Source organism: Camarhynchus parvulus, chromosome 18 (genome assembly GCF_901933205.1).
Source record: "Camarhynchus parvulus chromosome 18, STF_HiC, whole genome shotgun sequence".
Lineage (NCBI taxonomy): Eukaryota > Metazoa > Chordata > Aves > Passeriformes > Thraupidae > Camarhynchus > Camarhynchus parvulus.
The window spans coordinates 5,105,795-5,131,649 of NC_044588.1; the positions used below are offsets into that span (position 1 = coordinate 5,105,795).

Consider the following 25,855-nt stretch of genomic DNA (forward strand, 5'->3'; position numbering starts at 1 on the left):
CAGTGTGGTGCTGTTCTGTGCAGGCTTGAAGGCTTGTAAAAAATTAATCGTGTACGCAAAATTTGGCTTTAAATATTCAAACTGGCGGTGGGGATGTGTGAGCCCCGTGCTCAGAGCTGAGCCCAGCAAGGGCTGGGACAAGGGGGTTTCCAGGAATGGGATGGGACAGGATGGGACAGGATGGGACAGGACTGTCCTGCCATGACCCTGAAGGAAAGTCCAGCCTGGTTCCCAGGTGTGCTCGGTGACCAGTGGCACCCAGAGCTTTGCCAGGGCCTGGCTGGGAGCTGCCAGGGGTGGGGGTGAAGCCGTGGGATGTTCCCTGCCAGGGAATTGGGACTGTTGGGTTTTGGAGCACCCGTGTTTGGAGGACACACTTCCATGTGCCGGGGCTGTAGCGTCGAGCAGACGAGGCCCAGCCATGGCCCCACATGGGGCAGCCCCCCGGCCAGAGGAGACCCCACACCTGGGGCTGCCTGGGGCTGCTGGGGGGCTCTGCTCCCCTCGGGATGGGACTGGGGGGCTGCAGGGTGAGGCTGTGCTGGGCTGCAGGGGCAGGGATGGGGTGTGGGGTGTGTGTGAGGGGGGCTGGCAGGGGGTTGAGGGGCTGGCTGGGGGCAGAGCTGCCCATCCCGTCCCTGTTTCCCATCCCTAGGTGTGGGAAGCCGGCGGTGCCCGGGATGGGTCAGCGCCAGGGCAGTTCCTCACTTGGGGGGTGCCAGCCCCGCTCCCGGGGGATCCTGTGATCCTGTCCCCGCTCTGGGGGGTGCCAGCCCCGCTCCCGGGGGATCCTGTGATCCTGTCCCCACTCTGGGGGTGCCAGCTCCGCTCCCGGGGGGATCCTGTCCCCGCTCGGGGGTGCCAGCCCCTGCCTGGTCCCGGCCCTGCTCGGGGGGTCCCGCTCCCGTTCCAGGGTGGCCGCTGCCCCTCTGGGGTCCCGTCCCTGTTCGGGGGTCCCCCATCCATCCCGGCGGGACCGCGCGGGGGCGGCGGCGGCTCATCCCGGGGGAGAGGACGCCGGTCCCGGTGCGGTCCCGGGGCTGCGGCTCCGCCACCTGCCGCCCCCGCCCGCCCGGTCCCGCTGCTCGGCGGCGGCGCGGCCCCTCCCCGGGGCACGGGGCGCGGGGCCGCGGGGCCGCCATGGAGGAGGAGCCGCCGCCGCCGCCGCCGCCGTGCCCAGCGCGGGGCCAGCGGCAGCCGGCGGCCGTGGGGCTCCCGCCGCCGCCGCGCCATGGGCCGCTTCCCCGCCGCCGCCGCTGCCATGGCGGCCGCCTTCCTCAGCCCCAGCCTCGCCTTCAGCTCCCACTTCGACCCCGGTAAGTGCCGCAGCCCCGGGGCCGGCGGACCCGCGCCCCGAGCCTCCCCCGGTGCTCCGCCGTGTGCCCGGCTCAGCCCCGCGCCGCTGCCCTCCCGGTGCACCGGGAACGAGCATCCCCGCAGCGCGCTGCGCCGCGAGCGGAGCATCCCCGCGCCCTCATCGCCGGCAATGTCACTGTACGGGCTCTGACAGCCGGAGCCGACCCGATGTGGCCGTGTGACACCCCGGGGTGGTGCTGGGACATCCCGGTGTGGCGGTGGGACATCCCGGTGGGGTGCTGGGACACCCCAGTGTGACAGTGGGACACCCCGTTGTGGCCGTGGGACATCCCGGTGTGGCCGTGGGACATCCCGGTGTGGCAGGGGGACACCCCGTTGTGGCCGTGGGACATCCCGGTGTGGCCGTGTGACATCCCGGTGTGGCGGGTGTCCCCCGGTGTGGCGGTGCGGTGGGCTCGCTGCCGCAGCCGGGCGGCATTTTGTTCCGCGGGCTGGAGCGCGGAGGAATCCCGGGGCTGCGCTGCCTCTGAAGGCATCTCCGGGCTCGGAACGGAATAATAACAACAGGGAGGATGGTGATGGTGAGAGGGAGGAAGACGGAGCCGGGGCTGAGCCCCGCGGCGGCGGGGAGCGGGGGGCTGAGGGTCCCCGCGGGGCTGGGGCACCGGCGGGGCTCGGTGGGTGCCGGGGCTCGGTGGGCAGCGGCGTTTCGGGGCGCCGCCGTTATGTAAGCGCCGTGTTCCGGCCGCGGCGCAGCTGCAGGAAGATGCTGCAGCCGCGGAGCAGCGCGGGGCTGGCGACTGCGGTGCGTGTTCGGGGCTGCGGCCGCCGCAGCCGCCCCTCGCCGCCGCCCCCGCCGCCGCCTCGTGTCCCTCCCGGTGCGGGGCTGGCACCGCGCGGCCACCGGGACCCCGAGCGGGAGCGGCCGGCGGGCGCTCGGCTCCGGGCCTTTGTTTACCAGCCCGGGATAACGCGGGTCCGTGCCGCCGCTCCCGGCACCGCGGAGGCGGCGGAGCGGTGCCCGTGCCGGCGCGGCGGTGCCGGAGGCTCCGGCTGTCGGTGCCGGGCTCCCGCATCCTCCCCGCCGCCTTCCCGGTCCCTCCTTCCTCCGCCGCTCCGCGCACGGTCGGAATCCGTGGGGGGATTTGGAAATGAGCCGCACCAGGACTCCCCGAGCGGGGACTTTGTCCCCAGCCGCTCGTTATTTGCTTCTGAAATCTCATTATTTACATCCAAAATGCGGCAGTGTCGGGACGGAGCCGTTCGCCCGGCTCAGCCCGTGAGGAGATTTTGCTTTGGTTTTTGGTGTGACCGCTCCACGAGAATCCTGCCGGCCCGGGGGCTCTCAAGGCAGGTTTGGTTTCAAAAGCCTTCATCCCTGTTTGCATCGCTGCCTGTGCTGCGCTGCCAGGCCCAGGGCTCGGCGCTGCCGTGCAGCTGCCACCCACCAGCACCGGGAGAGGAATTGAAGGGGGGAACAAACCAGATTCTGGATTTCACGGCTTTGTGGATTTGGTCCATGTGGCAGCAGCTCCTGCCTGAGTGCCAGCCCGGCTCCCTGGGGGTGGCTTGTGCCAGCGAGGAACTGGAGGCAGCAGTTTGTAGGGCACATTGGCACCTCAGCTGGGACAGCACAGGAGAGGTCCAGGGGCCCTGGTGCTGCTGAGGGGAGCATCTCCTTCCTCCTGGTCCTGCATTCTTCCCTGGAAATGCCCGGTTGGAAGCTGGGCCATAGGTGGTCTGGTGGCGTGGGACAGTGACCGCAGTGTCACCTGGGGTGGAGGTGCCACAGGATGTGCCAGTGCAGCTCCTCCTGTTCCAGCCTCACCTGCTGGATTTGGCTTCTCCCAACATCTGCATCAGGGATGTCAGCATCAGCTCTGCCAGGGATTCATTCCCTTCCAGGCTCTGGGGGCTCTGGGGGCTCTGGGGGAGGGTCCCAGCCCTGCAGCCTCGTGGTTCCCATCTCTCTTCACCCATTCCCAGGCCAGGCCTGGGGATGCTCCTGCACGGAGCACTGGAGCCACCAGTGGGGCATGACCCATCCCTGCCTGCCCCAACGTGCCCCCCACATCTCCCGGGCTTCCAGGGGGAAATGGGTGCCCACTCCCTGCCCTGGGGAGTCGAGGAAAAGGGAGGGCAGGGGGTCCCCCCAGCCCTGTGGTTTTGGGTCCACCTGGCACCTGCTGCCACGCAGGGCCCCAGTGACACTCAGTGACAGCAGCACGGTGAGTGTTGGTGCTCCGTGTCCGGTGCCTCCGGCTGCTCCTGGCACAAGGATGGGAAAGGACTTGGTGGCAAAGGGGACACAGCAGACAGAAGGACCCTGGCAACCCAGAGCAGGGCCAGGCACGCTCTGGCACTTACCAGACCATGCAGGGGAAGGTGCTGTTGGGACTGGACACACCGAGGGGATTTGGGGCAGGGCAGCAGGAGCTCCTTGGCTGGGAGGTGACAGAGGTGGCAGCACCGTGCCCGCTGTCCTGTCTTGCCACATGTCTCCTGCTGGGGGATGGCCCTCTGGGCTGGAGGGCAGCAGGAGCTGGGCACACAGCCAGGAGGTGACTCCCAGTGCCCACAGGGATGCCAGGGGCAGGCAGAGTGGGATGGCATGTGGCAAACCCCCTGTCCTGGCACAGGGAATGGCATTGGCACGGCACAACAGGGCAGCCAGGCCCCACCTGGCTCGGTGAGAGGACAGAGCCAGGATCCTGCTCCCTGAGGGTGCCACTTTGCTCCCCCCTTCTCCCTTCCCTCCCTCCTGCCCCACGCACACGGGCGGGTGTGTTCTGGAACGCTGACACCGATCCCTGTCAGGGCCAATTAGCAGAAATTAACGTGCCGGGGTTGAAAGGGCCCCGCGCCGCCGGGGGCAGCGGGGCTGTGACTCACGGGCTCCCTGCCCGGCACTCCCAGCCCTGCTGGGACACCCTGTGCCAGGGCAGCCCGTGGCTCTGCCCTCCCTGGCACCATCCTCCCAGCCAGAGCAGGGCTGCGGTGCCCCCGAGCCGAGCCTTGGCGCCCCGGGGACAGCGGGGCATGTGGGGCAGCAGTGGCACTGCCAGCGTTGTGCCAGGTGGGGGTTCACACCCACCCGGGGTCTGTGTTCAGTGTTCAGTGCCTGTAGCCAGGCAGCATCCCAGGTTTTGCCTTGGTGTGACGTCACCTCCTCGCCATCCCACTGCTGGGCTGGAAAATCCCAGGATTTGGGTCAGAGGGGCACTTGGGCTGCTCTGGTGCCATGGCTGAGCCTGTTCCCACCCCGTGCTGCTGCACTGATCCGGCAAGTGAACAGGGCTGGGGGCACTGCCAGGGGTGGTGGCACCGTGGGGTCCAGGGGTCGTGGGGTCGAGGGGTGGTGGCATGATGGGATGCAGGGGTGGTGGCATGATGGGATGCAGGGATGGTGGCACGGTGGGATCCAGGGGTGATGGCATGATGGGATGCAGGGATGGTGGCACGGTGGGATCCAGGGGTGGTGGGATGCAGGATAATGGTCCTGGCCATGCACTGCTGCCACTCCAGGGCTCCAGACGTGCTCCTGCCCCAGCAAGTTGCCCCTCACATCCCCAGTGGGAATTTGCTCCCTGGGATGGGCTGAGCCGTGTCACAGGGCTGGAGGGTGACAGGGCTGGCCCAGAGAGGAGCTGCTCTGTGCTGACTCAGCGTGCCCACTGGCAGGAAAATCGATCTCCTGAGGGCATTCATCCCCCTGAGAGCCCGGGAAGCACCATCGGAGCACGGTGCAGCCGTCTCAGGGCTGCCACTGCCATCGTTGCCATTGGCCAAGCTCCGAGGGCCGGCCCAGGCCCTGATGGCCGGGGACACTGAGGGGACATTGAGGGGACATGGAGCACCCTGGGATGCTCCAGAGCTGGCACCAGGCTCCTGGTGGAGCTCAGGACCGGCCAAGGGACAGTGAGTACATGGGGATTGTGGGTTTGGGAGGGCTGAGCACTGGAGGAATGGGAATTTCCCAGGATTTCCCACAGAACCACTGTCCCACAGCCCAGACTCTTGGGGGGATCCTGTTCCCTACCCCTCCCCCTGTGCCAGCCGTGCCCACGTCCTCCCTGCAGCCTGGTGCCAGCAGCGGGGTTAACGCCGTTTGTTTTAATTACTGGAGCGAAGGAAAATTCCAGTGTGGGCAAACGCAGTAAGTGGAACAGCTCTGCCCTGGCTGGCAGGGCACCCCCAGCTCCCAGGCTCCTGTCCCAGCCGTGCCAGGGTGTCCTGCTGCCCAGCCGCCATGTCAGCCACCATTTTCACCTTTCCAAAATACCTCAGTGGTTGTGTGCTGCCCACCCTCAGCCATCGCTGTGGGGAAGGAGGGATTTTCCAGCCGCCCTGGTCTGTGTGTTCTCATGCCTGCAGGTGATTTGGGCACCACGGGCTGACCCGAGGGTGGACGTGGGGCAGGGAGGTGCCAGGCCCTCCCCAGCTCCGTGTCCTGAGCATCCTCGATGCTGAGCCCTGCTCGGGGCTGGGGCAGTGGGATCTGGGCCGTGCTGGGGGCAGAGCCAGGCCCTGAGCCCGGGTTCCTTCTCGTGCCAGGGGACACCCCTGTCCCCCGGCCTCCCCCTGCTCGGGCCGTGCTCCGGAGCCAGAGCTGCTCGTTTCATAACGGCGACAAGCGTTTGGGATATAAATAGGGCGCCCCTCTCGCGCTGCCGCTCCCGCTGTTACGTAAAGGCTCCGGGCTCTGCGAGCCTCGGTGGGTCGGAGCCATGTGCCTGGTACTGCCCCGGTACTGCCCCGGTACTGCCCCGGTACTGGCCCGGCACTGCCCCCGGTACTGCCCCAGTACTGCCCGGCACTGCCACGTACGCCCCGGTACTGCCCACTGCTCGACCCCGGTACTGCCACGGCACTGCCCGGCACTGCCGTACTGCCCCTGGTACTGCCCCAGTACTGCCCTGGTACCGGTACTGCCCCCCGGCACTGCCCCAGTACTGCCCTGGTACTGCCCCCGGTACTGCCCTGGCACTGCCCCAGCACTGCCCCGGTACTGCCCCCAGCACCGCCCGGTACTGCCCCCTGGTACTGCCCCACACCGCCCTGGTAGTACTCCCGGTACAGCCCGGTACTCCCGGTACTGCCCTGGCACTGCCCGGTACTGCCCCGGCACTGCCCCGGCACTGCCCGGTACTGCCCCGTGCCTGGTACTGCCCCGGTACTGCCCCGCTGCCCCGGTAAGTACTGCCCGTACTGCCCCGGCACTGCCCCGGCACTGCCCTGGTACTGCCCTGGTACTGCCCCTGGTACTGCCCCAGTACTGCCCCGGTACAGCCCCGGTACTGCCCCGGTACTGCCCCGGCACTGCCCCGGCACTGCCCTGGTACTGCCCCCGGTACTGCCCTGGTACTGCCCCAGTACTGCCCGGTACTGCCCTGGTACTGCCCCGGCACTGCCCCGGTACGCCCCGGTACTGCCCCGGTACTGCCCCTGGTACTGCCCCGGTACTGCCCCCAGTACTGCCCCGGTACTGCCCCGGTACTGCCCCGGCACTGCCCCGGCACTGCCCCGGTACTGCCCCCGGTACTGCCCCAGTACTGCCCCAGTACTGCCCCGGCACTGCCCCGGTACTGCCCCGGTACTGCCCCTGGTACTGCCCTGGTACTGGCACTGCCCCGGTACAGCCCCGGTACTGCCCTGGTACTGCCCCAGTACTGCCCCTGTACTGCCCCTGGTACTGCCCCGGTACTGCCCCGGTACTGCCCCGGTACTGCCCCGGTACTGCCCAGACCTGTACTGCCCCGGTACTGCCCGGTACTGCCCTGGTACTGCCCGGCACTGCCCCGGTACTGCCCGGTACTGCCCCAGTACTGCCCCAGTACTGCCCCGGTACTGCCCCGGTACTTCCCCTGGTACTGCCCCGGTACTGCCCCGGTACTGCCCCGGTACTGCCCCGGTACTGCCCCGGTACTGCCCGGCACTGCCCCGGCACTGCCCCGGTACTGCCCCGGTACTGCCCCAGTACTGCCCCAGTACTGCCCGGCACTGCCCGGTACTGCCCCGGTACTGCCCCTGGTACTGCCCTGGTACTGCCCCGGCACTGCCCCGGTACAGCCCCCGGTACTGCCCTGGTACTGCCCCGGTACTGCCCTGTACTGCCCCGGTACTGCCCCGGTACTGCCCCGGTACTGCCCCTGGTACTGCCCCAGTACTGCCCCCGGTACTGCCCCGGTACTTCCCCTGGTACTGCCCCGGTACTGCCCCGGTACTGCCCCGGCACTGCCCGGTACTGCCCGGTACTGCCCCGGTACTGCCCCGGTACTGCCCCGGTACTGCCCCGGTACTGCCCGGTACTCCCGGTACTGCCCCAGTACTGCCCCGGCACGGCATTCCCGGGCCGCACGGAGGGATCCCTGCCGGACACCGGGGCTCTCCCAGTCCCTCAGGACAGCGGGTTTGCCTGGGCAGTGTGGGATGGGCTGCACAGCGCTCACTGAGAACAACAGGCTCAGTTTAAATAATCAATTTGAGCTTGCTCTGCATGCCTTTTATAATATTATTTTCTTTTTTTATTGCAATATATTATTATAATACTAATAATTCTATAATCTGGATAGACTATATAATTATATATAAAAATACAATACATGTAGCTCCATGTATAATTCTATATACAATTCCATACACAATTATAATATCTTATATATAATAATAATATATTATTACTCTATATTATTATTATTACTATATATTATTATAGTATTATTAGAATTGCATTATAATAATTATATTCTCATAATAATATTAGTATTATTTTCTGTGGAAACAGAGGGAATTGTTGGCTCTTGGCTCTGCATCAGGGCGGGCTTTGATGGAGGAACTTGATTTTTTGTCCCTAATCAGGCTGACACGCGTGGTGTGTGCGCAGCAACGCCAGAGCCCGGCCTGTCCCTAGCACAATCCTTGTTTTTATTTCCTTGCTTCAGAAAATGATGGATGATTTTCTGTTATTTTCCACCTATTTATTTTTTGCTGCTGTTTCAGCCCTAGATGGTAAAACCAGAATGAAAGGGCAGAATCAATCCTTTTGGTGAAATACGCCACGTTAAGAGATACAGAAGGAGAAGGGATTAGCCAGGCGTGCCTGGAATTCACAATTAACTGATCTATTAATCACCAGAGAGGCTGCTCCAATGGCTCTGGCTCTTCCTGGTGGGAAAAGGTCTCCAGCAATGGGGATAAAGGGTGCTGCTCCCTGCTCCTGCTTGTGGTGAGGGGCTGCCTGGATCCCACAGCAGCCAGGGTGGTTCCTGCTGGTGCCTCAGTTTCCCCCAGAGCTGCACAGCCCCCAGGCCCAGCCCGTGCTCACACCCCAAAGGGCAGCGGCGGGTGAGCAGAGCGTGTCCTGTGGGCTGTGAAATTGCTGCCCTGGAAGCTGCCCGTGGGCACGGGGATTAATGAGTGATGCCAGGGAGAGTGGATGGGGCTGGGATGGGAGCGAGCAGCCCGTGGCCGGAGGGGCTGAGGGACGTGAGAGTTTGATCGTCAAATCCCATCCCAATCCTGCCCCAGCCCTGCCCTGCTCCCTGTCTAAACCCTGCTGTGCTTCTGTCCAAATCCTGCCCCAATCTTGCTTTGCTTCCTACCCGTATCCTGCCCTTCTCCCTACCCAAATCCAACCTCGCCCAGCAGGATCCGGCAGTTTCCGGGCTGGAATCCGCGGTGGGCGGCCAGAGGGAAGGGGGGATGTATGGACCATGTTCCCAAGGAGCCAGAGCAGCATCCATCCCCTCCTGGATGACCCTGCGAGCCCTCCCAGGGCAGCTGGGAACAACCAGTGGGGAAACTGAGGCACGGCGGTAGGTGCTGCAGCGAGAGCCCGGTGGGAGCGGGGTCGGGGCGTGCCGTGCCCGGAGCCCGGGGCAGCGCCCGGCCGGGAGCCCCGAGCTGCCGCCGGCTCCGCGGGAGCCCCGGCTCGGCCCTTCCGCACACGTCAGCCCCGCTGGCCGGGCGGGCTCCGCCGGCACCGCCGCGATCGCCGGGCGGCCGCAGCACCGCCCCGCCGGCCGCCGGAGAGCGGGGCCCCGGCCGGCCCGCGGCAGCCCCGGGGCCGTGAGTCAGCAGCGGCGGCGGGGGGGCGGCACCGGGACACCCCGGGCTCTGCCCGGCCCCGCTCGGAGCCGCGCTGGGGCCGAGACCTGCGCCGGGTGGGCGATGCAACAGGCGGGGGGGACAGCGCGGGCGGGGCTGCGCGGTGCCTTCCGTGGGGTGGGAGGGCGGCTGCTGCACCCCACTGCACCCCATTGTACCTCACTGCACCCCACTGTACCTCACTGCATCCCACTGCACCCCATTGCATCCCACTGCACCCCACTGTACCTCACTGCACCCCATTGTACCCCGCTGCATCCCACTGCCCCCCATCGCACCTCACTGCACCCTATTGTACCTCACTGCACCCCACTGTAGCTCACTGCACCCCATTGTACCCCACTGCACCCCACTGCACCCCATTGTACCTCACTGCACCCCATTGTACCTCATTGCACCCCATTGTACCCCGCTGCATCCCACTGTCCCCATCGCACCTCACTGCACCCTGCCGCACCCCATTACACCCCACTGCACCTCACTGCATCCAGCATCCCCCCCCTTCCCCCGTGTCCCTTCTGCTCCCGTTTTTCAGGGCTGGGGGTGACGCTGGGTGAGTGTCTCTGGAGCTGTGGCCTGTCTGCTGCCACCAGCCCCACGGCCACCAGCCCCATGGCCACCAGCCCCATGGCCACCAGCCCCACGGCCACCAGCCCCATGGCCAGCAGCCCCAGCAGGCCCAGCAGGCCCAGCAGTGCCCTATGCAGGGCTGGGTGGGTGATCCCTGGCATGGGGGGTCACTGGGTGGAGGGGCTGTGGGTGACCCTACAGTTCTGGGGGATGCACGGAGCAGCTCTGTGGTGAGGAAGGCCAGGGGAGGGCATGGCTTTGGTGCCAGGGGAGGGCATGGCTTTGGTGCCAGGGGAACCTCACTCCTGCTGGCAGAGTGGGAGGCAGAGGCTGGGAATGGAGGGCAGGACGTGCTGGGGGCCCTGGTTTCTCTTGAGGGTCCTGGGGTACTTCAGGCCGCGCTCAGGCAGCCCTGTGCCCCAGTGTCCCTTGTGTCCTGGTGTCCATCATGTCCGGGTGTCCCTGCACTCCAGTGCTCCAGCAGCTGCTGCTGCAGGTGCAGCTGACCTGGATTTGGGATAATTTGGCATCTGAGATGATGCCACACTTCCCATCCCCATTGCTGTGGGTACAGAGAGGGAAGGTGCCAGTGGGTCATGGCAGTGGTGGTGCCCCTGCCCGGTCTGGGCTGGTGATGGCTCCCAGGTCTCGTCTCTGGTTGTGCAGGTGGGGAAACTGAGGCAGGACCAGCTGGATGTCACTGCCTGTTGTCCTCTCTGGGAACCTCCAGTTCCCGAGCTGAGGGGCAGCTCAGCTGACGGCTCCCTGGGACGGGCTCCTGTCCCCGTGCTCTGCTCCTGTTGCCGTTCAAAGGCTCTTTTCAGTGAGTCATTTTCTCTCTTGCTGCCCCACTATCCAGGGAAAATGGTGACGTTGGCGGTACAAAGTGTGTTCACCATGGAAACCAGCTGGAAGGGGGGGCACGCCGCCCCCCGCTCCTCCCAGGTTCCGCTTTGCATCCCGAGCCTCAGAAGATGGCTCTGGAGCTCCTTCCCTGCTCCCTGGCATGGCTGGGCTGTGCCAAGGCCCGTGGGGCCATGCTGGGAGCCAGGGTGCCCTGTGCCCACCCTGCGTGGTGCCGGGCAGTGCCCAGGGACAGCGGGTGCTGCCAGTGCCCCGTACCAAGGCAGCAGAACCTTCCCCAGCCCCGGTGCCCTTCAGGTGCCAGTCTCAAGGACACAGGGGAGCCCGAGCTGGAGCTCTGGAGCAGGGCAGCGTGGCCAGGGCACAGGGATGGGGATGCTCTGTGGGCCACGTGCTGGAGCCACGTGTGTGCCACGAGCATCCCCGGCAGGGGCTTGGTGAGCAGGGAGGGAGCACGGCACCGGTGGGGTCTGTGCCAGGCTCCTGGCTGGGCACAGGGCACTGTCCCAGCCGGGCACCGCGGGGCTCTGGGGGGCTCCGCTGGCAGTGCCACGACCTTCCGGCTGCTCCCACCACAACGGCGCCGGTTGTTTGGGCAGGCTCCGGGCAGAATAGTAATGTGGCAGCTGCAGCTGGCAGCGGGGCCTGCTGGGGATGGGCAGCTGTGACACGGCCACCACCCCTGCCACCATGGCCACCGTGTGCCCTGCCACCCCGTGGGACACCGCACAGCTGGAGTGGGTGGCAGGTGCTGGGATTTGGGGTGTGCTGGTGCCCAGAGGATGCAGTGCCCAGCCAGTACAGCCGTGTCCCTTCCCCATGCCCCGTGACCCCTCCCCGGTGCCCCCAGCCCTGACCACCTCCTGTCCCCACAGACGGCACCCCCCTTAGTGAGCTCTCCTGGTCCTCCTCGCTGGCTGTTGTGGCCGTTTCCTTCTCGGGACTCTTCACCTTCATCTTCCTCATGTTGGCCTGTCTGTGCTGCAAGAAGGGGGACATTGGCTTCAAGGTGAGCTGAGGGGCCTGGGGGGGGTTTCAGGCCGGGGTGGGGGGTTCTAACCAGGGACCCAGTGAGGGATGGAGGTGTCTGGAGGTTCCTGGTGCAGAATTCTCCGCCCCGGTGCCAGAGCTGGATGTGTCCTGGTTCAGGATAGCAGCGCTTGGAGCGAGGGGTTCAGCAGGGGTTCAGGGGGCTGTGTGGCTCAGCACCCTGGGGTGGCATCCTGGATCCCTGCTCCACAGAGCGTGGATCTGTGGGATTCAGGATCCTTGGGGTCGCATCCTGACCCATCCATGCTCCCGGCCATGCCACGGCACGGTTAAGGGCCCGGTCCCACCCGCACGCCCCCGAGGGTGGGAGGCACCCTGACCTCACAGGCACAGAATGTGCCGAGAAATCGCTTTTTCCCTAATTGCTGAGATTTTTGTGGAGGCTTGAGGCGCCCGCGGCGGGAGGGGGTCAGGCTGGGGGGGACACGCCGGGTGTTGTGTATCGTCCCACACCGCCGGAGCACCTCGCTGTGCCGGGGGGGGACAGTGACCCCCTGGTGCCCCCGCACTCGTATTTATGTGCGAGCGGCCGCGCCGCTGTCCGCGCATGGCCCGCGGCGGCACATGGCACACGGCGCGGTGCTGGCGGTGCCGGCAGCGCCATGAGGCACAGCCTGGCACGGAGAGATGCTCACCGTGTCCTACCTGCTCGCCCGGGCGGCTTTTGGGAGCCGGGGGCTGCCGGGGTGGCACAGACAGGTAATGGGATGGCCGGTGGGGAGGCTGTGCCTGGTGAGCAGGGAGGGGGGGATTTCATAAGCCTGTCGGGGCAGAGAAGTGTGCGGGGCACTGCAGCACTGGGGAGCCCACGGGGTCATTGTCTCTGCTCGGTGTGTCACCCCAAACCAGGAGTTTGAGAACGCCGAGGGGGACGACTACGTGACAGAGCTGTCGGCGCAGGGCTCGCCTGCCCCCCAGCATGGCCCCGAGGTCTATGTGCTGCCCCTCACCAAGGTGTCCCTGCCCATGGCCAAGCAGCCGGGGCGCTCAGGTAAGCCAGGGCGGGGCAGGACCTCTGTATGCCGTGGTTGGGGTCTCTCCTCACTGGGCACGGGGTGATGTGGGGATGCTGCGTGTCCCCTGCGGTGGAGGGACAGGTCCAGGGGAGCCCTGGCAAGGGACAGGCGGCTGAGTTCCCTGGGGAGCGCTGCAGGGTCCCCCTGTTCGAGGGTCTCTTGTCCCTCTTGTGTGTCCAGCCCAGGGGAGCAGCACAGGGCTGGGACAGGACACGGCCACCCCGAGCGGTGACATCCATGAGTCCTGTCCCATATAAACAAGGCCCTGAGTGGGAGAGGAATGTGGGGGGTGCCTGGTTGTGCCCCCTCCCACCCCGTGTCACTCCCTGCCCAAAGAATGGCCACGGGGGGGGTGCAGAAAGGACCAACAATGGCCCCATTGCTGCCTGCCCTTGGCATGGGCTCCCGAGGGGCCGGACTGTGCCGGGGGGGCTGGGAAGGGGCTAAATGCCAGCGCTGTGCCGGGCTCAGCTCTGCACACCCTGCGGAGGAGAAGGGGCAGGGAGCCAGCTCTGCTGCCATCCCGCTCGGGGACACTGATACCCTGAGTGATACCACTGATACTGATCCTCCCCTGATCGTGGGAGGATGCCTGGAGACGAGGATGCCTGGGATGCAGGATTCCTGGGGATGGATGCTCCGGAGCATCCTGGGGTGGCAGAAGGCCTGGCACCGGGTGGCACGGTGAGGACAGCAGGGCTTGGCTGGGGCTGGTGGGGAGCACAGGCAGGGGGACAGGGGGATGTGCGGGCAGGGGGACAGGGGGATGTGCGGGCAGGGGGACATGCAGGCAGCTGGATGGGCTCTGTTACAGTGCAGCTCCTCAAGTCGGCGGACCTGGGGCGGCAGAGCCTGCTGTACCTGAAGGAGATCGGCCATGGCTGGTTTGGCAAGGTGAGCCCAGGGACCCCCAGACCTCCCACTCCCCTGGCTGTCCCAGGGGGGTTTGGGGTGTGGATGGAGGGATGAGCCTGTCCCTCACCCCAGGTGTTCCTGGGGGAGGTGAACTCGGGCATCAGCAGCACCCAGGTGGTGGTGAAGGAGCTGAAGGCGAGTGCCAGTGTGCAGGACCAGATGCAGTTCCTGGAAGAAGCACAGCCCTACAGGTACCTCTGGGGTCACTCCACAGTGCTGGGAGTGGGGATGCTGTGCTATGGGGGCAGATCCACTCTGTGCCACCTGCAGCTGCTGGGCAGGGCCATGTCTGCCCCTTGCTCTGGGGCAGCACAGTTCTGTGGGGCCACAGCCATGCCATGGGGCAGCAGTGAGGTCATGGGCAGAGCTGGGCCAAGCAGGGGGGGGCACAGGGCTGCTCCTGCCCCAGCACAGCTGAACAAATGTCCCTTTGTGACACATCCTGGGCGCTGGGACGTGCTGGTACCCGCTCCCGGCAGCCCCTGTGGTGCAGGCAGGATGATGGCTCCTGGGGCACTGCTGCCATCCCCCTGGCACAGGCAGGGCAGTGGTGCACAAACTCCCCCGTTGCTGTGCCCACGCAGAGCCCTCCAGCACACCAACCTGCTGCAGTGCCTGGCCCAGTGCGCCGAGGTCACGCCGTACCTGCTGGTGATGGAGTTCTGCCCGCTGGTGAGTCCCTGTGCCCGCTGCCCGCGGTGCCCCCGGGGTGCCAGGCACGGAGGGTGACAGTGGCACTGCCCGCAGGGTGACCTGAAGGGGTACCTGCGGAGCTGCCGGGGGGCCGAGGCCATGACCCCGGACCTGCTGACCCTGCAGAGGATGGCGTGCGAGGTGGCCTGCGGCGTCCTGCACCTGCACAGGAACAACTACATCCACAGGTAGGCTGTGCTGCCTTCTGGGGGGAGCAGTGAGGGGTCTGCACGGGGGTCCCCAAGGTGCCAGTGCTCCTGCCCCACCACTGCTCCTCTTGCCCAACAATATCCTGGTGCTGAGTGAGTTGCAGACGGAGACTCCAGCATCAGTGATTTTGTTGAGGAGGGGGCGCGCTGCCGTCGGGGGCCACCGGAGTGTCCCCACCCGAGCCTGGCTCTGCAGGTGGGTCCCCACAAGGGTGCTCGAGCTGCGGGAGGGGGACATGGGGCTCCCAGCTGCGCTGGAGAGGGGCTCCCCTAGGGCAGCCCAGCCCCGGTGGTCCTGTCTGTGCCCCCCTGCACGACCCGCCCAGTGCCGGAGCAGCCGCCCGGCCCCGTGCCAGGGCTCACGTTGCCCGGGAACAGCCGCCTTCTGCTTGGCTCGGCGTGTGACGGATGGACGGACGGACAGCGGCGCGGCTGGGGCCGCGCAGGCATTCCTGCTGTGCACTGAGAGCCGCGTTAGGGCACGCCCGCACCGGGCGGGGAACGGCCCCGCCGCCGCTCGGCCGCCCCAGCCGGGTCCCGGTGCCCGCCGAGCTCTCGGTGCCGGTGACAGCTCCGGCTTTGCTTGGCAGCGACCTGGCCCTGCGGAACTGCCTCCTCACCGCCGACCTCACCGTGAAGATCGGGGACTACGGGCTCTCGCACTGCAAGTACAAAGTAAGGCTGGTTGGAGGGAGGAGGGGGCTGGGGCTGCGCGCTGGGATCCCGCGGGACCCCCCCCTTCCCACCCTGGCACAGACCCGATGAGCCTTCCCCCACCCTCACGCACACATCCCCATCCCCGATGTCCCTGTGTTTGCTGGGGTGCAGGGGGGTTCAGACCACCCTGCAAGGGACCCTTAGTGCCACTCAGTGTGCCCTGGCACCCACCCAATGGGGTGACACTGCCTGGGCTGGTCCAGACAGGCCCCTCTGCCAGGCACAGGACCCTGCAGGCAGCTGCCAGCACAGCCTGGGGTTGCCCACCCGTCCATTTGTGTCTCTGTCCTGCTCCAGTTTGCCCACGGCTCCTGCAGAGCTGGGATTGCCAAACTGGGGGTCTGGAGGGGCTCAGGTGGGGGAACAGAGGGGCAGAGGGGGGAAGGAGGGGAGGCAACAGGGGACAGTAGGTGCCAGGAGCAGGGCAGGACAGGCTGGGGGCAGATGTGGGGGAACAAGGGGCACGGGGAGCAGATGTGGGGCAACAAGGGGCACAGGGGGCAGCGATGGAGGCTGGGGAGGCAGAGGATGGTGACACGGCCGGTCCCTGACGCCATGGATTGACGTTCTCTTCTCGTACTGACCCTGCACACTTGGCAGGACGACTACTTCGTGACGGCCGACCAGCTGTGGGTGCCGCTGCGCTGGATCGCGCCCGAGCTCATCGATGAGGTGCACGGCAACCTGCTCGTGGTGGACCAGACCAAGGCCAGCAACGTCTGGTGAGCGGCTCTGGGGGGCACGGGGGGCTGCAGCTTCACGGGGTGCGCCGGGGTGGTTTTGGGGCCGACGGAGGGGGCGGGATGGGGCTCTCCCTGCACCCCCAGCACGGTGCCATGCCCGCAGGTCGCTGGGCGTCACCATCTGGGAGCTGTTTGAGCTGGGCAGCCAGCCCTACGACCACTACTCCGACCGCCAAGTGCTGGCCTACGCCATCAAGGAGCAGCAGCTGAAGCTGCCCAAGCCCCAGCTGAAGCTGTCGCTGTCGGAGCGCTGGTGAGGAGCCCGAGGTGCCCCCTTCCCCTGCCCCGCGGCACGGGCGGGGGCCGGGCTGACGCTGGCCGCTCCCCACGGCAGGTACGAGGTGATGCAGTTCTGCTGGCTGCAGCCCGAGCAGCGCCCCACGGCCGAGGAGGTGCACCTGCTGCTGTCCTACCTGTGCGCCAAGGGAGCCACGGAGGCCGAGGAGGACTTCGAGAAGCGCTGGAATTCCATGAAACCAAACGGCAGCGCCAGCGGCAGCCACCACGGCCCCGAGCTCTCGTCCTTCCCGCTGCTGGAGCAGTTCTCGGCCGACGGTTTCCCCTCAGACGGGGACGACATCCTCACTGTCATGGAGACCAGCCACGGCCTCAACTTCGAGTACAAGTGGGAGCACACCAAGACCGAGCACTTCCAGGCCCCCCTGGGGTCCCTGAGCCCCAGCAGCGCCGCCCGCTACCACGACCTCTATTACCCAGCCACCACGGCGGGGCTCAGCCTGGGGGTGTCCCCGTCCTGCTACGAGTGCAAGGTGTCCGGCTGCCCCGGCGTGCCGGCGCCCGGCGTGGTGCCCATCCTGGGCGCCCACAGCCCCTCTCTGGGCAGCGAGTACTACATCCGCATCGAGGGCCCCGGCGAGGGCAGCGCCGAGCTGGACTACGCCATGTGCACCTACAGCCCGGCGGGCGAGCGGGGCGCCCCGCGGGCCCCGGCCTGCTGGAGAGCGCAGGGCGGCCGCAGCGGCGGCACCTACGACTCGGACTCGGGCAGCCCCACGGTGTCCCTGAGCATGGAGCCGCTGCTGGGCCACGCTCCCGCGGCCGAGGGCTCCTGGGAGTGCGCAGAGTACTACCCGTACCCCTGCCCCGGGCAGGAGCCGCGGGGCTACGAGCCGTCCCCCAGCCACGGGGCCGAGGGGTACCTGCTGGAGGAGGAGCCCCCCCAGCCGGGCGGCCAGGACTGGCCCGTCCCCGCCTTCCAGCCCGGGGTGTTTGCCGACCCGCTGGGCGTCTCGCCGTCGGGGAACTGCGCCTACAGCCCGCCGGGGTACGGGGGCACGGCGGGCCCGAGCGGGGCCCCTCCGGACTGCGTGGCGGTGGAGCTGGGCGAGGAGAGTCCCCCCAGCGCCCCCCAGGCGGCCGGTGCCAGCCCCCCGCCTCAGCGCCACCCGTGGGCCTCCAACAGCTCCTCCAACAACAACATCGGCGGCGGCAGCCCCCGCGAGCCCCCGGCCGGCGACAGCTGGTGCTACCGCCGCATGATCACCTTCCGCGGGCTCATGGCCAAGCCGCTGGGCACGGTGCCCCGCGGGCAGCCCCAGCTCGGGGGGTCCCCGCCGGGACACGACTTCCTCCGCCCGCGGCAGGATCAGCCCCCCGCCATGGCCGGCGGCTCCTCCTCCCCGTGCCGCTCGCCCTCCCCGCGGCGGCAGGCCTGGCACGGCCGTGACTCATCACCCAGCGGCCCCGCGCAGCCCGGCACGCTGGCGGAGAGCCCCGCCGCGCCCTGGGGCCCCGCCGCGGCCCCGCCACCTGCGCCGGGGGCCCCGCGCGATGCCCGCCCTGAGGAGAGCTCGGCCGGGGGAAGCCCTGCCCGCAGCCCGCCGCCCCCGCCGCCGCGGGGCCGGGCGAGGCCGCCCCCCACGGCTGGCACGGCCGCCCCGAGCCCCGGCCAGCCCGGCGCGGACGGCGCCCAGCCCGCAGCGGAGCCCGCCCAGGCGCCCGCCGAGGCCGTGGCCGAGAGCGGCGCCTGTGCCGCCAGCGACGCCGACCGGACGCCGGACAAGACCTTCTCCAGCAGCAGCTTCCCCAGCGTGGACGAGGGCAGCGACGAGGACACGGCCGAGCTGACCTCCGGCGTCTTCACCGACTTCTCCGGGGAGTACACGGAGCGGGCGGAGGCGGCCCCGGCGCTCAGGTCCCTGCAGAAGCAGGTGGGGACGCCGGACTCGCTGGAGTCGCTGGACATCCCCTCCACCGGCAGCTCCTGCGAGGTGCTCAGCCCTGGCGCCTTCGTGCCCGCCGGCCAGGCCCGGGCCCTCGACAGCGGCTACGACACCGAGAACAACGAGTCCCCCGAGTTCGTCCTCAAGGAGCCCCACGAGCCCCGAGAGCCCGAGGCCTTCAGCCAGCTGGGGAAGCCGGCCCCGGGGCTGCCGGGGGGCGAGGGCGACGCTGCGGCCCCCGAAACGCGGCTGCCCAGCAGCCCGGGGCCCGAGGCGCCCGGCCTGGCCGAGAAGAGCCCCTACCGCGACTCTGCCTATTTCTCCGACTGCGACGCCGAGGCCGAGCGCGGCCACAAGGACGAGGGGGACAGCGATGGGTCCCGCACCCCGGAGGCACAGGAGGGTCCCCACTCCCCTTTGCAGGACATGGGGCGAGGAGAGGACCCGCTGCACCCGCCGGGCACCCGGCAGCCCCCCGGCAGCGCCTGGCGTCGCGGTGGCGGTGCCCACGCCGGCGGCGGTGGCCTTGGAGGGGGACTGGGTGGCCACAGGGGCCGGGAGCTCGCCGGAGCAGGTGCCTGGCACCGAGCAGAGCCCCGCTGGCACGGGGCTGGTGCCGGGCAGCCCCCCGCGCCCTGACACAGACACCTGTCCGCCGGGCTCTGTGGCCCCCAAGACTTTCCTCTTGACCCCGGTGCCAGCGAGCCCTGGGGAGCCATCAGCTGTTGGAGGGACCTGCGTGTCCGAGGGCGTCCCTGGACTTGGGGGGGCCACAGTGGGGGACAAACAGACTGTGACCCCCGTGCTGGGGCTTGGGGAGCGGGGGCTGCCCCTGGAGGTGTCCGGGGTGGGCGATGCGCCGGGGGGTCCCAGCACGCTGCTCCCCGCGGGTGAATCACCGCCAGGTCTCTCCCCGGCCCCGGCTGCCCCCGAGCGCCGCGAGGAGCCAGAGGAGGAGGAGGAGGACACGGAAGACAGCGACGAGTCGGATGAGGAGCTGCGCTGCTACAACATCCAGGAGCAGAGCGAGGAGAGTGAGGAGGAGCCGGCGGCCGTGCCCATCGTGGTGGCCGAGAGCCAGAGTGGCCGGAACCTGCGCAGCCTCCTCAAGATGCCCAGCCTGCTGTCCGAGTCCTTCTGCGAGGACCTGGAGCGCAAGAAAAAGGCAGTCTCCTTCTACGACGATGTCACCATCTACCTCTTCGACCAGGTAGGTGCCCTGGGGGACCGAGCCGGGTACTGGGCACGGCTCCGTGCCATTTTGGTGGTGGGAGCCATCTCCAGCCGAGCCCCCGGTGAGGTTCCTTCCTGCTGTTTTCCCATCCTCAGGAAAGCCCCACGCGGGAGCTGGCTGAGCAGAGCTTCCCGGAGCCCCGCCCTGCCTTCGGGGCAGCCCCCCTCGCCTTCGGGGCAGCCCCCTGCCAGTGGCAGCCCCCCCAGCCCCACGGACAGGCTCGGAGCCTCCGACGACTCTTCGGACGGCAACGCCTCGGAAGAGAGTAAGAGACCAGGAGGAGCTCATGGGGCGGATTGTGGGGTGGTGAGAGGGCAGCGTTTGTGGGAGCATGGGGAGACAGTTATAGGGTCATGGGGACAGCAGTTATGGGATGATGGAGGGCCACTTATGAGGTGATGGGGTTAGAGATTATGGGGCTCACAGTGGGCTCAGCCCCCTCACTTTGTATCCCAGGCGGTGGCTTCGAGTGGGACGATGACTTCCCGCTGATGCCAGTGAAGCAGTCCCTGGTGGCCTCGCTGCCGGGGACGCCGGCGGAGCCCCCCGCGGCCGTGCCCGCCCTGGTGCCGCCGCAGAAACAGGTGCTGCCCATCCAGCTCTCCCGGTTCACGGTCTCACCTGCCCCGGTGTCCCGGTTCTCCATCACCCACGTCTCCGACTCGGACATGGACTCCATAGGAGGTGAGTCCCCCTCGGGGTGCTGCTCCGTGGGTGCCCAGAGCGGCGGGGTCCCAGTGCCATCCACACCGTGAGCCCTGTCCCTGTGCCCCGTGGGGACGGTCACCCTGCAAAGGGCTGGATGTCCCACGGGGGTCCGGACATGGCTCTCTCTGCTCGTTGCAGGCAGCAGCGAAGACGGTGACCGGGAGTGAGCCGGCCAGGACGCAGCCGGCATTGCCCTGGCACCGGGGCGGCGCGGGGGCCGCCCGTGGGCTCCCAGACCCCGCTGGGCAGTTCAGTTTTAGGCAGATTTTATCGCAAGGAACTCGTTTGCTGCTTCGAGTGGGAGCGGGGCCGGCGCGGCACCCGCGGGGCCAGGCGGTGGGTGACGGTGACGCCGTGCGCGCGTGCGGGTGGCTGTGAGCGTGCGTGTAAAATAGACACTTATATATATATATATACATATATATATATATAAATTATAGCGTTTCAAGGGTAGTGCCCTGACCTTGCTAACATTTGCCGAGTGTCCTCCCCAGTGAAGTTCCCCCTTGGCTTCTTGCCCACATGTGCTCCCCGAGGCAGTTTGTCCCCCACACCCCTTCTCCCCCGGGCTGTCCCCTCCCTGTGCCCCGTGCTCAGTCTTGCGCCTTGTGGCAGCTTGGCTGTCCCACAGCGGCCCCACAGCTGCCCCATGGCTGCCCCAGAGGCACTCCACGACATTCCTGACCGAGGGGCCGCTGGCTGCTGCCACTCTGGATGTCACTCCCTGTGCCAGGGGTGCCACCGGCTACCCAGAGCGGTCCCCATGGCTTTGGAGCTCCCCTCCCTTGGTTTGCAGGGCTCAGTCCCAGCTGGGGACCCTGAGGAGTGCTGGGACCCTTGCCCATTGTAGTGAGGAGCAGCACGTGGAGGGCTGGTTGTGGAGGGAGTATCCCCCACCGGGACCCGCCAACCTGACTATTTTTGTATTTAAACAAAATTATTAAAAAACCCTAACCCAAACCCCACCCCAAAACCAAAACTTGCTGTTGACTGAACCCACATTGACGCGATTTTAAGTTATTGCTGCCAAAGAGACTTACTGGGGAGCGGGGGGAGGGGGGCGCGCTCGTGGTTCTTTGTTCTGTTTTGGGGTTTTTTTGTTTGTTTGTTTCTTTCTTTGTTTTGTTTTGTTTTTAATTCATTCGAGGCTTAGGATAATTGTGCAATTCCAGCTTCCGGAAGGAAATAGAAGTAAGCGGAGCTGAGCGAAACCTTGAATTCAGGGCTGGTTCCTTTTGGGGTCTATAGACCAAACCCTGAGGTGAGAAATGTCCCCCCTGAGCCCCTGCCCCTGTCCTGGCTCCTGTGTAGGGGCATGAGGGCACACGGGTGTCCCCGTGCAGGGACACTGCACAGACAGCACCTATGTGGGATGGGGCTGGTGCCAGGGGCTCTGCTCCATGCCACAGCATGGTGCCACCCTGGGCTGGACACAGCCCTGGCACCAGGACCCCTGGGATGAGCCTGTCCCCACCCCAGCCTGGCACTGGTGCTGGCAGAGGTGTCCCCATCCCCACCCACCTTTCTCCCACCCTCTCCCACGGCCAGCCCAGCCTGGAGCTGTATCCCAGCTGGAGTGCCCTCGGTGCTCAGGAGGCTCTTGTGGGGGCCAGGGGCTGTTCCCCAGTCCAGGACCCTGGGGGACCCCAATTCAGCCCCAGCGTGGCCATGCCACCCCATACCCCCACTGCTGGTTCCTCCCCCCTACTAAGCAATGAGTGCTTATTTAAGAGTTTTATTTAAGCCCCCACCTGGCCTGTAATGCCCCACCCCAATTCTCCCAAGCTTTTTCCTTATCCTTTACAACAGGAGCCCACCCCCTGCCCTGACCAGGGCTGCTCCCCATGCAGGACTGGGATGCTCCTGGGATTCCCTTCCCACAGCACCCACCCTCCTACCCCCTGATCCCCCCGCCCCTGCACCCCAGCACCGGAGGGGTTTGCTCAGCCCCTGGCACCCAGGGGTGCTGGCCCAGCCCCCCCCACACCCTGGGTTTGGTCTATGGCGCCGCAGGTCCCGGCCCCGGAGGGCGGATGAGGACAGAGCTGTGGCTTGGGTAACTTTTTTAATAGAAAGGCTCTTCTTACATGGTCTATTTTCTCAATACGGGTCATAATTGCTGTATTTTTTATCAGTGCTGATTTCCATACAGCTCCCAGCATGTGTGTCAAATCTCATCGGGCCAATAATAAAGTTTTTAAAATATCTTAAGCCGTTTCCTGCCCCGATCATTGCCCAGCAGCCAGGATGGAGCCAGCTCGGGAGGGCCCCGGCCACGCTCCAGGGCCAGGCAGGAGCCTCTGGCCAGGGAAAATGCTGCCGGAGGGAGGGCTGGGGGAGGTTGAATTGCTCATAAATTACTTTTTCTCATAAAAAATTATTTCAGGTTACATCTTACAGGTGCCACCGAGCCAGGAGGTGCAGCGAAGCCCCCGGGGGCTGGCTGGAGCCAGGGGGGCAGCTTGGGGGCCCAGGGGACAGCCCCTGGCACGGGGGTGGAAGAGGACACCGCAGTGGCCGAGGGGAGCCCAGGCCTGTCCCCACCCCGGGCTGTGACCACCAGCCCTCTCCCACCCACTGTCCCACCCCTCAGCAGAGCCCTTTCCCTCACCCCTGCCCCCTCTGCCCCCCACCCATCTGCTCCAGTCCTGGGAGAGGAAGAGGAGGCACATCATGGAGCTGGGAGCCCTCGTGCAGAGCTGGAGCCTGGGCAGCCACAGGAGAAGCTGTTTTCCTGCAGTGGAGCTGGAAGCCCCATCAGAGGGGACACAGGAGAGATGAGCCACCACGTCCGACTGGGACCGAGCCCCCTGGGCTGGGGACGCTCCCTGCCCTGCCCAGTGCCCAGCCAAGCACCCCGTGCCCGGCCTGTGGGCACCAGGACCTGCTGCACCAGTGATCAGAGAGTGCAAAAGGAGAAATACAACGGAAAAAGCAAAAACTCTGTTCGGGTTCAAGCCCTCACCCATGGGAGATACAGTTCCTGCCTGGAAACCTCTTCTCCCTGTGTGTGGAGCAAGGATGTGACCCTGGTCACTCAGGAGCTGCGGGAAGGGCTGTGGGAGCCACCTTGCTCGTGGGCACCCCCAGCAGTAAGCTTAGCAAGTGTGTGTGCATATATATATTTATATATATTTATCTCTATCTATCTCTCTCTCTCATGCAGCCCTAGGAATAGAGGAAGAGCAAACAGCCAAGCAAGAGGTCCGGATGGGAGCTCCTGTCTGCAGGGAGAGCAGGGGCACCCCAGGGCTTACTCCCACACTGCCCTGCCTCCACCAGTGGTTTTTTCCTAGCTTATATTTTACAGCAGTACCGTAATTCCCTGCAGCACCCCGAGCCCTGGCACAGCAGGAGCTCCGGGAGCGGAGCTGGCCCCATCCCAGCGGGGGCTGCAGTGCTGGCACCCCCTGCCCTGTCCCAGCCCGAGGCATGGCGTGGGCACTGGGCTCTGGTGGGAGCCTGGGAGCTGCCTGTGCCACCCACCGTGCCTTGGCTTGCCCGGGGTGTGCTGCCTGGCCTGGAGATGTCCCCATGTCCTGCCTGGCCTGGGGGTGTCCCCATGTCCTGCCTGGCTGGCCTGGGCGTGTCCCCATGTCCTGCCTGGCCTGGAGATGTCCCCATGTCCTGCCTGGTCTGGAGATGTCCCCATGTCCTGCCTGGTCTGGGGATGTCCCCATGTCCTGCCTGGTCTGGGGGTCCCTCTCGTCTGAGCAGGGGGACCCTGTCCTCTCTGCCTTGCTGCCCCCTGGAGCACTGTGAGCCAACAATGGAGAGTTGTTCCCCAGCTGAGCCCCTTTCCCCACCCACAGCAAGCTGCTGCTGGGCCTGGGAGCCGCCCCAGCTCTGGGACACGCTGCCCTGACTCCGGGAAGTGCCACCACACTCAGCACAGGCAGGGGACAGGTGACACGGCAGCGCTGTGACCCTCTGCCACCGAGGGAGTCTAGAGAAGAGAGAACTAGGGCACTAGTTTGAGCCTTTGGCTTTCAAAGCAGCAGGATTAATAAATTCCGCTTAGAAATGGAGTTCTGGGAAGCTGGACATGCAGCAGCGAGGAGGAGGAGGATGAGGAGGATGAGGATGAGGAGGTGGCGAGTGCCACGCGGGCGCCAGGGCTCCCGGATCAGCTGATGAGCGGCGCCGAGCGGTCGTTTGTCACCGTTGGCTTCAGCTGGACGTTGGCAAAGGGGTTCCTGCGGAGGAAGAGGAAGAGGAAGGGTTAACAGGAGGCCTGGAGAGAACAGGGCACCGGCACAGCGAGCGAGACTGGCGAGACCCCAGAACCAGCAGCGTTTGGGAAGGGCTTAAACTGGAAAAGCTCTGCCTTGTGGAGCCCCCAGCCCAGGTGCCCCACTCCCTGAGCTGCCCCCACAACTCTGCTCCTCTCCCAGCCAAGCCGTGGTGGGTCAGAGATGAGCCGAGCCCAGCTGCAGGGGGATGTTCTCCTACCTGGCTCTCCTCCAGCCTAAAGCTGGGGATGCCAGGGGGGCCAGGGCTGATGAAGCTGCTCCAGCCTCCTCCAAGGCTGGACTCCAGCACTCCCCATAGGTGGGAGCACTGTGGGTCACCCAGCCCTGGAGCAGGGGGTTATGGCTTCGCTCCTGGCCAAGGGCAGAGCTGGCAGCTCCCTGCAGAGCCTTGTGCTGCCTCTGGGGAAGTTAATACCCAAAAGGAAGAGTGTGGGAGACTAAGGACAGCTGGATGAGCTTGTCAGAGTGCAGGGCCCAGACTGGCTGACCTTGGGTTTCACCTACCTGGGGTGTCCCCAGCACCCTCCTGCTGCCATCGTCACCTGGCCAGGACAGGGTGCAAGGATTCCTTTGCCACGGGGAGCATCCTTACCCCTTCTCCAGGAGGTCCCCTCTGTCCTCTCCCAGCAGGAGTTAATTCCTGGGGGGTGTGGGCAGCTCTGGGGGTCCCTCTGGCTGCCTGGGGAGCCCCAAGCACCCCCTGCCCTCCCTGCAGCCCCTCTGTCTTGTCTGCCCACTGCCCCCAACCCTCCCCAGGAGCCACACAATCCTTCTGTCCCCGGAGGGAGCAATGGCCACAGCCCCCCAGGCCAGGTCCCACAGCGGGGCCTCTGCTGGTCACCCACCATGGGGGCACAGCCCTGCTACCCCTGATGTGGGTTCAGGTAAAGTGCTGTGGTTACCATGTGCACCTGCACCGAGCAGCTTTGGGATGTCCCCAGAAGCTTTGGGATGTCCCCAAAAGCTTTGGGATGTCCCCAGCCATCTCCCAGAGCAGGAGGAAGATGCTGGGACCTGCACCCCTCTGGGACAGGGTCTCACTGTCAGCCCCAGGCCGGACCTCTGCCATCCCTCACCTCTCCACATTTGCTTTTTCTTTCCTTAAAAGAGAAATGACTTTTGCTTAAAAATAGGGTAATTAATTTCACACCTAATTAATGCAGCTGCTTAGATCACTTTCCCTCCCAAGATGCCAAAATAGATTCTCAGGACTGGAGGGAGAGGAAAAGTTGCTTTGATGAGTCACCAGGGGCTCATTTAACTCTTTCTGTACTGGC

At 66.2% G+C, this 25,855-nt stretch overlaps 2 protein-coding genes across 4 annotated transcripts in view; one reads left to right on the top strand and one right to left on the bottom strand.

Annotated features, from left to right (window-relative positions):
- Window positions 1–1,199: 1,199 nt before the first annotated feature.
- On the top strand, window positions 1,200–22,531 carry AATK (apoptosis associated tyrosine kinase). Its single transcript, XM_030962308.1, is given in 16 exon segments — window positions 1,200–1,316; window positions 11,733–11,866; window positions 12,757–12,898; window positions 13,738–13,817; window positions 13,911–14,029; window positions 14,423–14,510; window positions 14,586–14,719; window positions 15,331–15,415; window positions 16,058–16,179; window positions 16,304–16,453; window positions 16,535–18,844; window positions 18,846–19,593; window positions 19,713–19,754; window positions 19,756–19,882; window positions 20,074–20,301; window positions 20,464–22,531. Coding segments are annotated over 16 exon segments (4,623 nt in total). The 5' UTR covers window positions 1,200–1,231; the 3' UTR covers window positions 20,493–22,531.
- Window positions 22,532–22,981: 450 nt separating this feature from the next.
- Window positions 22,982–25,855, bottom strand: part of BAIAP2 (BAR/IMD domain containing adaptor protein 2) — a 38,322-nt gene continuing 35,448 nt past the window's right edge. For all 3 annotated transcript variants that reach the window (XM_030962281.1, XM_030962277.1, XM_030962280.1), the window contains one exon: window positions 22,982–24,521. In XM_030962281.1, coding sequence (XP_030818141.1) covers window positions 24,452–24,521 — 70 coding nt within the window. In that variant the 3' untranslated portion in view covers window positions 22,982–24,451. The remainder of the gene's footprint in view (window positions 24,522–25,855) is intronic.